General features: G+C 36.2%; 1 protein-coding gene across 1 annotated transcript; it reads left to right on the top strand.

Moving 5' to 3' along the window:
- Nucleotides 1-7,022: 7,022 nt before the first annotated feature.
- On the top strand, nt 7,023-10,092 carry LOC113358153. The gene is made up of 7 exons (XM_026601687.1): nt 7,023-7,273; nt 7,399-7,470; nt 7,723-7,790; nt 8,040-8,181; nt 8,918-8,998; nt 9,098-9,193; nt 9,519-10,092. Exons 1-7 carry the CDS (start codon nt 7,130-7,132, stop codon nt 9,612-9,614), a joined length of 699 nt encoding a protein of 232 aa, XP_026457472.1. The 5' UTR covers nt 7,023-7,129; the 3' UTR covers nt 9,615-10,092.
- Nucleotides 10,093-15,512: the final 5,420 nt, after the last annotated feature.

The raw sequence follows: 15,512 nt of genomic DNA, 5'->3' as shown, positions 1-15,512 counted from the left end.
TGGGCTCACAAAGTTTGCTAAATATACCCCTTCATTTCAAAATAATAGGATGGTTTGTGTGCAAATTATTTAGAAACTGAGCGAATAGTATATCAGGTATCCAATGTGGTGGCATGAAAACCCCAAATATATATATATATATATATTAAGCAAGGTTCTGCTTCATGATAAACTGAGTGAATAGTAATATAGTATATTATGGGGACTTATTCCTTTTACAGTTTGATGGACAATTTAGAGCAAAAGAAATTCAAGGTTGTATGGGAATAGAAGGAGGAATATGAACCAGTTAATCACCTCAATTAAATGTACTCTTTATAATTGGACTCTGCCGACTAAAATTTTCGATGACTATGTTTTAAGTTCGCTTATTTGTAACTGGAATGTCGTAATTGGTAACTTCTAATTAGGGGTGTCAACGGGTCCGGGTCCTCCCGGGTATCACTAGACCCGGATCCTACTTATAAAGGTCGGATCCGGGTCCTAACGGTTCCGGGTCCGGTTTCTACATTTGTGGGCCCAGAACCGGACCCGTTTAAATACCCGGGTACCCGCCGGTCCCGGATATCCATTGGGTCTTAAGAAAACTATTAAAAAAACCTCAAAAACTTAATATTTGTCTCTTTTTGGCTTGGATTTAAATAACTTTTATAAAATTTATTATTATTTCTTATTAATGTACTAAATAAAGATTAAATGTAAGAGAAAATTTTAAAACGAGTAAAATATCAAAGCTAAAACTAGCAAAAACATGAATAAAAGTATGAATAAACGGGTACCCAACGGGTATTACCCGTTTGGACCCGTTTAGATTCGGGTCCAATCGGGTAATTACCCGTCGGGTCCTAAGTTGCTAATGGATCCAACTTTAGGACCCGAAACCGGACACAAGTCTACCGGATCCGGTTCCGGTTCCGGGTAATGAATACCCATTGACAAGCCCTACTTCTAATCACTTTTTTTTCTTCTGTTTTCTTGTAATTGTCAGTCTTCCTGTGACTTAATAAAACTTGCCCTTCTCTTGTCTAAAAAAATAAGTAACAATAATAATAATAATTCCATATCGCAAAAGATCATCCGTTGTGACAATGTCTCTTTCCGGTGGACGAGATCTTGGTAGCAAACTAGTTACTCTTTCCCGTGGACGAGACGCTGGGTAGCAAATTAGTTGATCCTAATGTAACTACATAAAGTGGTGCCAAAAATGCAAAATTTGCCTGCATGGCCCATTTTAATTAGGTAAGCACACGAAGGAAACAAGTTGTTAGTCCCTTCCCATAAACATAATAACCTTGAAAAATTATCCCACTATGGAATATGGCGTGGACACCATAACTCTGGATAACGCCATGACAGTTGACGACTAAGACAGAGTCACTAAGATCAAATTTGTTGACATAATAAACCGAAGACCATGAGCAGACAAGTCTCTATCTTTGCCCTTTTTACCAGACTTCAACTAAAAGCACCTAACAGTTTGAGCCCATTATTTTGTATGTCCTACGATTGGCTTTAAATTTCTCTTGGGAAAACCCGAACCAAATTGGTGGAAGGTATTTGGTATGATTTCATCAGTTGATATAAATGATACTAAAAACTGAGTTCTAAATCACCTGCTCGATTCCACCCTAAGAGCATCTCCAATGCTAGGGGTGCAGGTAATCCTAGGTGGAGGTCCTATTAATACCTTTTTGTTGTGGGTCATTACTATGTGGTTAAAAAAAATGAAAGTTATATTTTCTACCTCAAATTTCATCTCCAATGCCAAGATATTACTACCCTAGAACTTAGAGACAAATTAATTTTGGAATAAAGAATTGATTATGTGTCAAAAGACCTTGGGTCATGGAGAAGGTAAAGATATGACTTTCTCCTTTACCCTTTCTTATGAGATGGCATCCATGTCATGCTTTTACCTTACCTTGACCTTGGCATTGGAGATAAATTCTTGGTTAGAAAAGTGCTAAATCCTAGGTGTCTTGTCTTTTTAAGACCTTCACCCCTAGCATTGGAAATGCTCTAAGAGATCAAAGTAAAGAGTTTTTACTTTTTACTATCTTTGAAAACATATTTTCATTTTACTAATTTCAGGAAATTACATATTTATATCTGGACTAAAAATCCACTATGCATCAAGAATATCGCAGTATGCATGTTCATTTCTACGAACGCTTATGCAGGATATGGCCTAATTTTTACTTATTATGTAGAAACTGTTGAGGAGTAAGATGAGACTGGAGATGGAGCTTCAAAAATGTAATGCTAAAGAAGTATCTCAGCTGATAGAAAGACATACAAAAACAATATTGACCTTATATGAGACATAATGTTTGTTAGAGAGATGAAGTTGTTAAACAATCTCTCTGAAAGTGTTTTTGTTAATTCTGTAATTTCTTGAAATTGTTTTTCATTACAGACACAAAAATACAGGACATGTATTTAAAGCAACTCAAAGACTAACCGACATAGGACAGCTGTAATAAACACTGACCACTTATTAACACCGGTTACCAACCACTAAGTAACTAAAATCTGTCAGTCACATAAGCGTTTCACACGCTGAGCAACAGATTCTCTAACACCCCCCAAGTCCAGTGACTAAAGAGAATTGCAGACACTGAGCTTGGAACGTAGAGTAGAGAATCTGGTTTTGGCTAGACCCTTGGTGAAGATATCGACAATTTGATCCTGTGTTGAGATGAATCGAACCTCTAGAGACTTTGAAGCAACCAGTTCTCGAACATAGTGAAAAACAATTTCTATATGCTTCATACGATTGTGAAAAATTGGATTTGCAGTCAGATAGGTGGCACCCATATTGTCACACCAGAGAACAGGTTGTCGTGGAGAATGAAACTGAAGTTTTGACATAAGTGATTGAATCCAAATGAGTTCTGAAATAGCATCAGGTAGAGCACGGTATTCAGCCTCTGTACTAGACTTGAAGACTGTCTTATGTTTTCTAGAGCACCATGAGATAAGATTTGGTCCCATGAAAATTGTCATTCCACTAGTAGAACGTCTATCACTAAGATCACCTGCCCAATCTGCATCTGAAAAGGCTTGCAGCTGAAGAGAACTGGATCTTTTGAACTGAAGAGCAAAACCCAACGTGCCTTGTAAGTACCTCAGAATCTTCTTAACATCAGTCCAATGAGCATCCGTGGGAGATTGCATATACTGGCAGGCTCTATTAACAACAAAAGCTACATCTGGTCTAGTAATAGTTACATACTGTAAAGCACCAACTACACTTCTATACAAGGATGGATCATTAAATGGTGTAGAAGCAGCAGTATCTTGAGTGGTAGCTATAGGAGTTGCTGAAGAATGAACAAATGTCATTTTTGTCTTATGTAGTAAGTTAGAGATGTATTGTTCTTGAGAGAGCAGGATACCTTCATTGTTCTTGATAACCTGAATGCCAAGGAAAAAGTGTAAGTCACCCAGATCTTTGATGACAAATTCCCTACCAAGATCAGCAAGTAGTGTATCAATTTTTGAAGGTGAACTGCCTGTTACAAGTATATCATCAACATAAACAAGGACATATAATGCTGCAGAAGATGTGACTCTGAAAAATAAGGAAGTATCAGTCTTAGAAGGAAGAAAACCACACTGCACGAGAAATTGGCTTAGCCTGGAAAACCAAGCTCTTGGAGCTTGCTTCAATCTATATAAGGATTTTTGTAGCTTACACACATGATTTGGTAAAAGCTTGTCAGTATATCCTGGTGGTTGTACCATGAAGACATCTTCTGATAAATGGCCATGTAGAAAGGCATTCTTTACATCAAGTTGCCTGATGTTCCATCCCTTGTAGAGAGAAACAGAGAGTATCATTCTGACAGTAGTTGGCTTGACAACAGGACTAAATGTGTCTTGATAGTCAATGCCCTCAATTTGATTGAAGACTTTGGCCACTAATCTAGCCTTATACCTCTCAATTGTGCCATCAACATTTCTTTTGATCCGAAAGATCCATTTATACCCAATGATATTGGTACAAGTACCAGCCATCACTAATTTCCAAGTACCATTTTTCAGTAATGCATTGATCTCCTCATCCATTACAACTCTCTATTTTGGATCCTTACATGCTTCAGAATAGCAACTTGGAACAGTAATATCTTCACATACAATCTGAACTTTAGAAGCATAAACCTTTGGTTTAAAAATTCCTTTCTTGCCTCTAGTTGTCATGGAATGATCATTAACAATGGGAGAAGCAGATGACACAGGTGCTGAAGAATCATCAGTAATAGGAGACAAAACAGTATCTACTTCATTGGATATGGCAGCAGAAGTGACAGTTGTTGATGGAAACTCAGATAAAGAAGTATGCTCAGATGAAATAGTCTGAAGTAATTGAGTGTAAGGAAATTCCGAATCAGCAAACTTAACATCCCTTGAAATGATAATATTGTTGGTGAAAGGATTGAGACATCTGTATCCTTTGTGAAGTTTACTATACCCCAAAAATATGCATTTTACTGATCTTGGTTCCAACTTGTGTGCATTGAATGGTCTGAGGCAAGGATAGCGAGCACAACTAAAGGTACGCATGAAGGGATAATCAGGTTTGACATGAAAGAGATATTCAAGTGGAGAAGTTTCTTGTAATACGGGTGTTGGGATTCTATTGATTAAGAAATTGGTTGTTTCAAATGCATAACTCCAATATGAAATGGGAAGGGAAGCATGAGATAAATGGGCTAATCCAGTTTCTACTATGTGCCCGTGTTTTCTTTCAGCAGTTCCATTTTGAGCATGAGCATGAGGACAAGAAACTCTATGTCCTATGCCACAATTATCTAAGTAGCTGGATACATTCCTATATTCTCCACCCCAGTCAGATTGAACAAATTTAATCTTTTTGTTTAATAAATTTTCAACATGAGATTTAAACTTGATAAAAGTGTCAAGAACTTCTGACTTGTATGTCAAAGGATAAAACCAAGTGAATCTGCTATAAGCATCAATAAAGGAGACATAGTACTTGTATCCATTAATAGAGCAAATGGGAGAAACCCATACATCTGAGTGAATAAGGTCTAAAGGACCATACACTGAAGTTGTACTAGTAGGATATGGTAGAGCATGACTTTTAGCAACTTGAAAGTATCACTTGTCTTGAAATGGAGGAAGTACATCGTTTAATTAGTTGCAACGGAAAATTAGTTGATGCATAAACCAAAATACGACTACATAAAATATTATGTATCCTTTGCATAATGGATATACATTTAATTTTCTAAAATTGTGCCTAAAATGATAAATACCTCCGAATTTTTCGTAAAAACTCTAAATTTAATATTGTTTGTTTGTACTCACTGTATTTATAACCTTTCCAACGAGATAAAATTTGTAAATTTTAAAGGCACAGAATTTTAGATATGTTACACTGTATTAAAATTTACTTTTCAGTTATACCCCTAAAAAATAAGACACATAAAAAATTATAGTAATTGGACTAAAAGGAAAAAATAATTGTGTTAAGTAAAAAAGACTAATCATGGACGCTAAATCCAATCTTTTTATGTTTGTTGATCGCTTAGATTGTATAAAAGAGTGACCGTATAAAGACCATCTCTCGCTTGGCTCAGTCGCCCAATAAACATTGTTACGCTTTAGAATCTTATCAACATGCAGCATGATCACGAAAGGTTAGCATGAGTCGACTGTTGTAACAGAGGTCGGCTATCCTCAACACTCCTTGTCAAATTCCCAACGTCACCTTTTCTCTCAAATATCTAATCTTGCTTCAAACCGAAGTTAAAAAGACTAAAAGCACTAGTCTTTTTCCAATTTTGTGATACACTTGTTCGCAGATTTATAATTACATAATGACAACAAAATTATAGATGGGATAGAGAAAGATACTCCTCCATTAAAGACGATAAGATCAAGAAGAGGATAAGCACATAAAATATATGTATATGTCACTATTATAAGCCCCTAATAGAATAAGTGAAAAAGCCAGAACACATCCAAGAGCCTTCCAAACAGGTCCCACCTCTAGGAAAAAAGATTCAAAGGCAGAACAAAAGTGTAAACAATTTTATTAAAAGAATAAGTTGAAAAGCCAAAATGAAACCAAAATTGTTCAAAAAATAAGTGCTTATTGTTATAGAAACCCACTCGAGTGTGGTCCACTTTATACCGACCTTGAGATATTCAGTTTAAGTTTTGAAAATTTGAATTTCGTTAAAACACTTGAAGAATCAGTACCCTCCACATTTAAACTATTTACATTGAGATAGGGACAACAAGAAACTGGTCAAAATCAAAGCGGGTTCTACTGTTTTTGAACCAGTCTGTCTGGGTCGATATGTACATGACAATTGGCAAAATCCTACAAAAATCTCAATGTAGAAAGTGCATCACAAATCTTTTATAGATGGCAAGTCATGTAATCCAATCGACAATTCGAGATTCCTTAGCCAGTTTTCGTTTGGCTAGTGCAGCACAATTGGTGGTGGTAACTTTTATGGAACAATCAATCATTTCAAGATTCCTATGTTTCTTTCTTGGTGCAACATATTTGACAGTTTTTATAGTTCCATCAACTCCTCTAGATTTCTAAGTAATTTTTTCGCTCGCTATAGTCTTTTTCATTTGGTGACATCAATTTTCCCGGTGGTTGCATTTTTTCTTTTTATAAACACTTCTTTTTTTTAATGAATAAAATCATTGTTTTCATGAGTTGCAAATGGTCTGTAACAAAATAAATCAGTAAATTTGAAGTGTTGAGAATTTCTCAATAATCATACTGAATTCTCATTGTTTTTCTTTCTCTCATAAATGTTATTGATTTTTTTTTTTGAAGCATAAATGTTGTTGTTGATGAAGTCTCATAAGAGGAGGTCAATCGGTTCCAAGTCAAAGACGTAGCCTCACATTTGTATGGGTCTTAAGGGTATAATTGTCATTAAAAATACAAAGGGGTATTTTGGACAATACTTGTCTTATGTTTGGTTCCTTTTAAAGTCGAGAAAGGGAGAGACAAAACGAAAGAAAGAAGAAATAATAATAGAAGAGAAGGAGGAGGAGGAGAAGAAGAAGAAGATTCATAATCAGCACAAGAAGAAGAAGAAGAAGAAGACCAGAGAAGAAGTAGAAGAAAAGAATGGAAGATAGAGAAACCGTGTTGTTAATTGAAAGTTTAATACAACCATATTCAATACCACAGTGTAGAATTTGTCATGAAGAAGAGGAACTTGGCTGTTCTAAGAAATTAGAAGCTCCCTGTGCTTGTTCGGGTACTTGCAAGGTATTTCTCTATTCATTTTTACATAATTTCATTCAAAAGTACAAAGAATTTGAAACACGGGTTTCTTGCCATGTTTTTAATGTTTGAAATTTCTGTTTTTTTTTTTTTTTTTTTTGGTGTTTCAGTATGCTCATAGGGAATGCATACAGAGATGGTGTGATGAGAAGGGTAATATCATCTGTGAAATTTGTCTCCAGGTTTGTGATTCTTATCCTTAAAACAATACTTCCATTAATTCCTAAACCCTTTCCGGGGGGTTTTCTAATTTTGTCCTGCGTTGGGATTTTGGGTCTTTTGCAATTTAATTTCCTCATTTCTCTTAATTTCTTTTTTGTTGTTTTCCATAGAAGAATTTTTTTTTTCTTGCAATTTGGTTTTAATCATAATTAAGTGGCGATCATTTTCGTTTGCTGGCTGGGATTAATTATGTTGAATTTTCCATGGTACAGAAATTTCAACCAGGGTATACAGCACCACCACAACCAGCTAAACCAAATGATATAGCGGTGACAATAAGGTGTGTTTTACGAGTAGTGAACATGTTTGGATTTATCATGATTTTATTTCAATATATAATTCAATATAATTGCTTAGTAACATCCACGTCGCAGTTTGATTAGTATTACAATATTAAACTCGATAACTCTCTTTAAAGTAATGGAGACATCTATAATGTGTTGTTGGAGACTTTTAGTACAGCTTAAGTAGTAATATTTAAACTTGAAGAATTTGAATTCAAACAATTGTTTTTTATTCCTTGTAACAGAGATAGTTTGGAAGTACCAATTCAAAACCAACCGTTACATAACCCTGGATTAATGGCAATCGTGGCGGTTGATAATGAATTATCCGGGTGTTCGTCAATTGCTGAAAGAAGTGCTAGCTGTTTTCGGTTTATAGCTATAACTGTAAGTACTCTTGAAAAGGAATTGAATTTTAATACTTTTTGCAAGAAATGTCTTTACTTGTTACGAACATTATGATCCAAAGGATTGGAGGGTTTCTATGTTCAAGGCCTTCTTACAATAGTACGTGAGTTGCATTCCGTGGAGCTGTATATTTTGCAGCTTATCACATTTGTTTCATGAAAAGGAAAATGATACCATCCGACTAAATGTTGGGAGGCCCACAAAGAATGACACTCACAAGAAATGATGTAAGAAGCTCTCATACATAAAAACCCTCATATCCCTTGTAGTTGTAACTAACTCCACAAGAATGCAACTCGCATTAATAATATGTAAGACGCCAGCATACATTTGAACCCCTAGCCCATGAAACTAAATTCACAAGAAGCCGTATATTTTCTAGGACACTTATTATAGAGGTTTATTTTTCACAACATATAAGTTGCATTTTGTGAAAGCTGTATATTTTGCAGTTCATTACATGAGTATCATCATTATTATACTTATAATCTTTACGGTGCAAAAAGAAAGGCTAAAGAATGGACAGGTTTGGTTCATATCGAAATTTAGGTTTCCCATTTTGGGAGATAAGATACAAGGACTTATCAGTTGTCTACTCATAACGTATGGTAACCTTACATGTTGTCACTATGCCTAATGTTATGTAATGAAAATCTATTTGCATAATTTTTGGGATCTCAGGCAGTTAATATTGTCTTCCTAATACATTTTGCAGTTCACGTTTCTTTTGCTTGCGAGGCATCTTCTTGCTGTCCTCACCAGCGAAACAGATGATTACGCATTTACTCTTGTGACAGTAAGTATTTAGCAACAAAATCTGATATTGAGCAACAATGCTAGTGTTAGTGGTGTGAGTTAATGTTGATCTTTTGCTTCTCTTTGGTGAATTTTTCAGGTACTAATATTGAGAGCTTGTGGAATTCTGATCCCACTTTATATAATGGTTCGTGTAATTGAATCGGTCCAGAACAGATTGCAAGAACTGCACCAAGTAAGTTAATAAGTTGTTAGTTGCTTTCCTTATCCTAAATTTAGGTTGTCATAGTTTTCAATCTGCATTCAATATTTCAATTCGGTTACATTTCTCTTTTCTTGGTGTTGAATTTTGGCCCGACTTGATGTTACTACTACTTACAATGGTTATGGGTAATTCTAACTCCCCCAAAACTGTAAGCCAAATTGTGGGTCCCACACAAAAATTATGGGACCACTGGAACTGAGGGGTGGTTTTGGAGGAGTTTTACTTGGCAGTTAGTTGAGAATTTTTGAAATTTTATCTCTTTAACTAATTGTGGCTTATTATGGTTTATTTACAGGATGATGACGAGGAATGCAATGAAACCACCTCAATCAGAGAAAGAGATGTTGAAGAAAACGGAACTCAAAATCCGGTAGTCCAAATACAATCGTGATGTTTTTCAATTTTCTTTTACCTCAAGAAGCACTTTCCCTTGTGCTTACCCTTTTTTTTTTCTTTTGCAATATAAAACTTAAAACCCATACCATAAAAGTATAGCCTCTTTCTTCCCTACCCACTTAAATGAGGTCACACATTTGACATTTCATTCCATACCGATGAAACGCTGGTCATCATTTCAATGTGATTTTCTCAAGTGTTCAGTTTGAGCGAGCCAGTTGTAATTAACACGAGCGAAAGGCGAAACAGCTCATCATTGAACTGCCATAATGGGGGGATGAACTTTGTTTCCATGAAGAATGGAATTCAAGGCTGTACTGTCATGATGTATATGAATACTGTCGTATATTTGTAATACAAAGAAAGTGCTAATGAAGCTATGGCCTGATGGTGTTACCATACTTTTTGTTTACTTTCTTTCTTTTGTTTTCTTTTGTTTTGTTTAACGTCAAAGGAATCCAAGTTTATAACAAGTCCCCTGAAATTTCATTCAATGATTCTTTTTCTTTTATTCTTAAATGTTTTCGTGATAGCCATTTATCTAGCTATACAATAACGGAGAATTGGACCGTAGGACCAAATCATAAGATTCGAGACACCAAAGTTATACCAAGATATCGTAAATAAACATAAGAAAGTAATAAAGGAATTCAAGAGTTACAGTGGTTCAATAAACATAAGAAAGTAAAGGAATTCAAGAGTTACAGTGGTTCGGTATTATTGCTTAGGTCCACTTTATGTCTACAAACTTCATTAATGGTAAAGAACTTGGTACAAGAAGGAAAGGAGAAGACTTATAAACTCTCAGCAAATCCTAGTCCAGCACTTTAGCTCTCAAAACTTAACTTGGTTTCTTCTGTGACGCGCTTGGTATTTACTAGGGGTGGGACTTGGGTTGGCTGGTCGGGTTGGAAGGCTTGGCCGAGACAGACCCGAAATAGAATTTTTTTGCCCAGATTGCCCATGGAACCTGTGGAGGTGTTGCCCAAATTATATTCCTCGAGTTCGTCGGGTTCCTCGGGTTGACCCATGCTCGGTACGATTATGATGATATGATCTACTATCTTACTTTTTGTAGAAAATCTTAAAAAAGCTTACCAGAGAATTGGATGGTATGGTAATGCACTAATGCTCCTTGATAGAAAATAGGTGATGGTGTGTTCTAGGTGAAAATGGGTTAGTCAGTAGACTCATATATACACACACATAGAAACCCTAATGACCTTAATTTAAGTTTTAAAATTTATTTTTCATTAATGTAATAATAACAAATTTTAGTAATTATAAGATTTAATTGTTATATTTAGCTTAAATTTCCAAATAACTTATGATTAGTGATAATAATATAAAAAAAAAATCATATTGAATTCATAAGAAGCAAATCCTCGACCAATTTACTTTGTCTGAAAGAGACTCAATTCTTTGGCAATGTAATCAGATCAAACATGCTCAAGATTACTTTTTAGCTGTCCCGATCAGTGGTCTAGATCAGTGCCTTGGTCCGAGACAGTTTAGAGCAGCAGTTTGTTATCGCCTTGGCATCCCTTTATTTGTTGAGGACGGGTTGTGCTCTTGTTGTAATAAGCCCATGGATATCTTTGGTGATCACGCGCTTCACTGTGCTAATGAAGTTGGTCTGAAGTTCCGACATGACTTGGTACGTGATGTAATTGCGAATATTTGTTTCAAAGCTGGTGTCCCTGTACGCAAGGAAGTTGATCTGGGTTTTTTGTCTGAGACTAACAAGGATTTACGTCCAGCAGATATTCTTGTTCTCAATTGGGAAAATGGCCAAGATGTGTGTATGAATGTCACAGGTGTATCTCCTTTTACTGGAGATGGTATTCGTGCTTTCGTCCCAGGCCAAGCTATCTCTAAAGCAATCGCGCGTAAACGTTCTAAATATTTGGATGTGTGTACTTTGCATGGTTATGGTTTGGGTGTGCTAGCCTTCACTACCCTAGGAGAACTTAGCGATGATCTTGTTTGTTTTTCAAGCGTCTGAAGAATTGTTTAGTTAGTCATGACGCTGGTAGTGGCTTTGGTAGTTTTATTTTCCATAGATTGTGTTTTGCTATTCAGAAAAGGGTTGGTGCCCAGCTTGTTGCTCGGTTACCAACTAAATCCTCTTCTGTTAACCAAAATTAGGAAATAAATCCTGGTTTTATTCTTAATGAAATAGATATGATTTATATCTTCATTATTAGGTTTGAAGATAATGGCTAAAATTGCTCTTAATAGATAATCCTACTAACTATAAAAATAGTTTATATAATTATATTGTAGTTACTCGGGTTGGGTGGGTTCCTCGGGTTAGAAATATTTGTGCACATGCTTGCCCAAGTTTAACTCGGGTTTATTAAAATTGAGCCCAAGCTTGTCCAAAATTTTAAATATATTGCTCATGCCCGCCCAACATTCGGGTTGGGCATGGGTTGGGTGGGTTTACCCAACCCAAGTCCCACCCCTAGTATTTACAAACAGAACGTTCATATATTATACTTGGTTGTCTCCTAAAATATCCTATTTGATAGGCCTCACTACGTGGCAGTCTTATCTGAATTACGCCCTTTCTCGCGAACTTGCTACTGTTCGGGTGTTCTTCTTCGAGCTCGCTGGTTCTTTTGTTCGGGTATGTTATGTAGCTTTAGATGTTGGATTCGTGCAAGATGGCTCGCCTTATCTTCGAGGTTCACCTCGTGCTTTGTATCCATTCTCCACTTGCTTCTGGAAAACCTAACCTCGCACGCTTGTCTTTTACATTTAACGCTCTGTCCCTCGATTCAAACTTATCCGTTGATTCAGTCGTGATGCTTTCCACGTGGTTTGTTCTGATAAGAGTGATAGATATCTCAAAATTAGGGTGGTAACTTTTTGGGCTTTTATTCCATGCTTCCGAACGCTATATTCTCGTTGCATTCATACCCTGAGAATACTCCACGTAGTATCCAAGTATTTTACTATCACAATTTGTCGCTTTTCTTTTCATCTTCCCGAAGTGTAAGATGGGAAGAAAATTTCGCCCATCAACTCTTTATTGTCGCCACGTCCCTAGGAATTTGCGTTTGTAACCGCCATGTAGCTCCCGTATATCATTACTTTATGACCTTCTCACCTGCTACAAACGGTTAATATTCTTCCCCAAGATTTGGTTTCCTTTATAAAGGATCCTTCTTGGTCTTCAAAATAATTTGCTCTCTTCAACTCTTCTTCTTCCCTGAGTATCATTATGAAACTCTTATGTCATCACGGTCTCTCTCCAGAAGCGTCTTTTCTTTTATCATTTTTGACTTCTGCTACGAAACCTTCTATGCTTTTTATCATAAACTTCCTATAATGACTTATCAACAAAGGGATTCGTGTAACTATTCGAAGGTTAACAGTTTTCTTATTGTTTTACTGATTTTGATTTTCTTCTTTTGCATGTTTCTGATTTTTGGGGTTTTTTTCACGAAGTCGTCATCAAGGAAAATAATTGTTGTTGATTATAAGGCACAACACCTTAAAGGAATCATTGGTACTTACAGTCTTCAAAGGTTTTGACTTTCTTATGCTCATCCCAAGAGCTCTAAAGGTGTTATGACCCTTGATATTGCTAGCATTAGTCTCCTAATAGGATCGTCATATGTGAAGGTCAGTTGAAAGCTGGACTTAGGTTGCTATTGTATAGTCCTGATGATCCTTAGAGAGCTATTTTTCAATATTATGGGAATCGGTATAGGCTTCTTTGAAGCCATAGCCCAAGCCACGGTCGTTGCACCCTTCGCAATGATCGTGAGGCCACTTATAACCCCGATAAGGATATGCCTTTGTATACTCTTATTATTTTTTTTCCCATAACTACTATTCTCCTCAAGCTATTCAGAAACATCAGGGTTGGGGTTTGACCATTTCGGGTACATCTCGATCTTCTTTCAGTGGTATCCTTATTTGTCAAGAGAATAAGCATTTCCTTGAGTTTAAAGATAAATGAAGAGCTTAAGGTATATGATTTTATTCCAGTTAAAAGCTAGAGGTGAATGCTCTTATTTTAATCTTATAGATGAGTAGGGAGCTACGGTTTGCATAATAATTTAGAGTTTAGGCTTACCTCTGGCATTTTTCACATGTTCTTATTATCAGGTCGGATGTGTCCCCAAAGTATCCTTGAGATCAGACTTTATTTTCTAGGGATCTTTTCCCTGGGTGATTTCCACAATCGCCTGAGTGCATATCCTCCATTATGAGCTTTTCCTTCTTTTCAGTTATGCATCTCAGGAGTGGGCCCATGTATGTTCTTCTGTATAGGTCGTTTCCTATCAGTTGATACTTTGCAAATTTGACCACAACTTTCCTTTCCTCTTGTGAGTCAGCAAGAAGTTTTCCATTCTTCAAGTAGTTGTAAATGTCTTTCTTCTAGGATTCATCTGATTCTTCTTGAAAAGACGAGGGTATCCAAATATACCTCAAACTAAAACTTTTCCACCTATAAGTCCTTTCTCCGAAAGTGATTGTCTATGGACTGAGTCGAGACAATACAACAAATCGGTTCACACTTCATGTGATCGTCTATGGATATGAGATCGAGACAATACGACAACAAGATAACTTGTGTGATTGACTATGGATACAAGATCGAGACAATGCAACAACGAAGTATGTTTAAAGTAATTAACGTTTGCGTGATTTACTTTAAACTATAATAACAACAATTATAATTGCGGAAAATAAAAGTAAATGACATAACAAGATTTTGTTAACGAGGAAACCGCAAATGCAGAAAACCCCGGGACCTTGTCCAGAATTGAATACCCTCAAGATTAAGCCTCTATACAAAATCAAACCAACTTCGTATAGTTGAGACCAAGCAACTAAACCTATAGCTCACCTAGTTTCATATGTATTGTAGTTGAGAAGACTTATAAACTCTTAGCAAACCCTAGTACAGCATTTTAGCTCTCAAAACTTAGCTTGGTTTCTTCTGTGACGCGCTTGGTATTTACTAGGGGTGGGACTTGGGTTGGTTGGTCGGGTTGGAAGGCTTGGCCGAGGCAGACCCGAGGTAGAAATCCTTTCCCCAGATTGCCCATGGAACCCATGGAGGTGCTGCCCAAGTTATATTCCTCGAGTTCGTCGGGTTCCTCGGGATGACCCATGCTCGATACGATTATGATGATATGATCTACTATCTTACTTTTTGTAGAAAATATTTAAAAAGCTTACCAGATAATTGGATGGTATGGTAATGCACTAATGCTCCTTGATAAAAAATAGATGATGGTGTGTTCTAGGTGAAAATGGGTTAGTCAGTAAACTCATATGTATACACACATGGAAACCCTAATGACCTTAATTTAAGTCTTAAAATTTATTTTTCATTAATGTAATAATAACGAATTTTAGTAATTATAAGATTTAATTGTTATATTTAGCTTAAATTTCCAAATAACTTATGATTATTGACAATAATATAACAAAAATTCATATTGAATTCATAAGAAGCAAATCCCCGACCAATTTACTTTGTCTGCAAGAGACTCAATTCTTTGGAAATGTAATCAGATCAAACATGCTCAAGATTACCTTTTAGATGTCTCGATCAGTGGTTTAGATCAGTGCCTTGGTCCGAGACAGTTTAGAACAGTAGTTTGTTATCGCCTTGGCATCCCTTTATTTGTTGAGGACGGGTTGTGCTCTTGTTGTAATAAGCCCATGGATATCTTTGGTGATCACGCGCTTCACTGTGCTAATGAAGTTGGTCCGAAGTTACGACATGACTTGGTACGAGATGTAATTGTGAATATTTTTTTCAAAGCTGGTGTCTCTGTACGCAAGGAAGTTGATCTGGGTTTTTTGTCTGAGACTAACAAGGATTTACGTCCAGCAGATATTCTTGTTCTCAACTGGGAAAATG

Source organism: Papaver somniferum, chromosome 3 (genome assembly GCF_003573695.1).
Source record: "Papaver somniferum cultivar HN1 chromosome 3, ASM357369v1, whole genome shotgun sequence".
NCBI lineage: Eukaryota > Viridiplantae > Streptophyta > Magnoliopsida > Ranunculales > Papaveraceae > Papaver > Papaver somniferum.
Note: the sequence above shows the minus strand (reverse complement) of the source record. Positions and strands in the feature narration are given on the sequence as shown.

Coding starts and splice junctions, on each gene's coding strand:
- LOC113358153 (XM_026601687.1), top strand. CDS start 7,130: ATGGAAGATAGAGAAACCGTGTTGTTAATTGAAAGTTTAATACAACCA. Junction 7,274..7,398: donor CTTGTTCGGGTACTTGCAAG/GTATTTCTCTAT, acceptor TTGGTGTTTCAG/TATGCTCATAGGGAATGCAT. Junction 8,182..8,917: donor TTCGGTTTATAGCTATAACT/GTAAGTACTCTT, acceptor TACATTTTGCAG/TTCACGTTTCTTTTGCTTGC.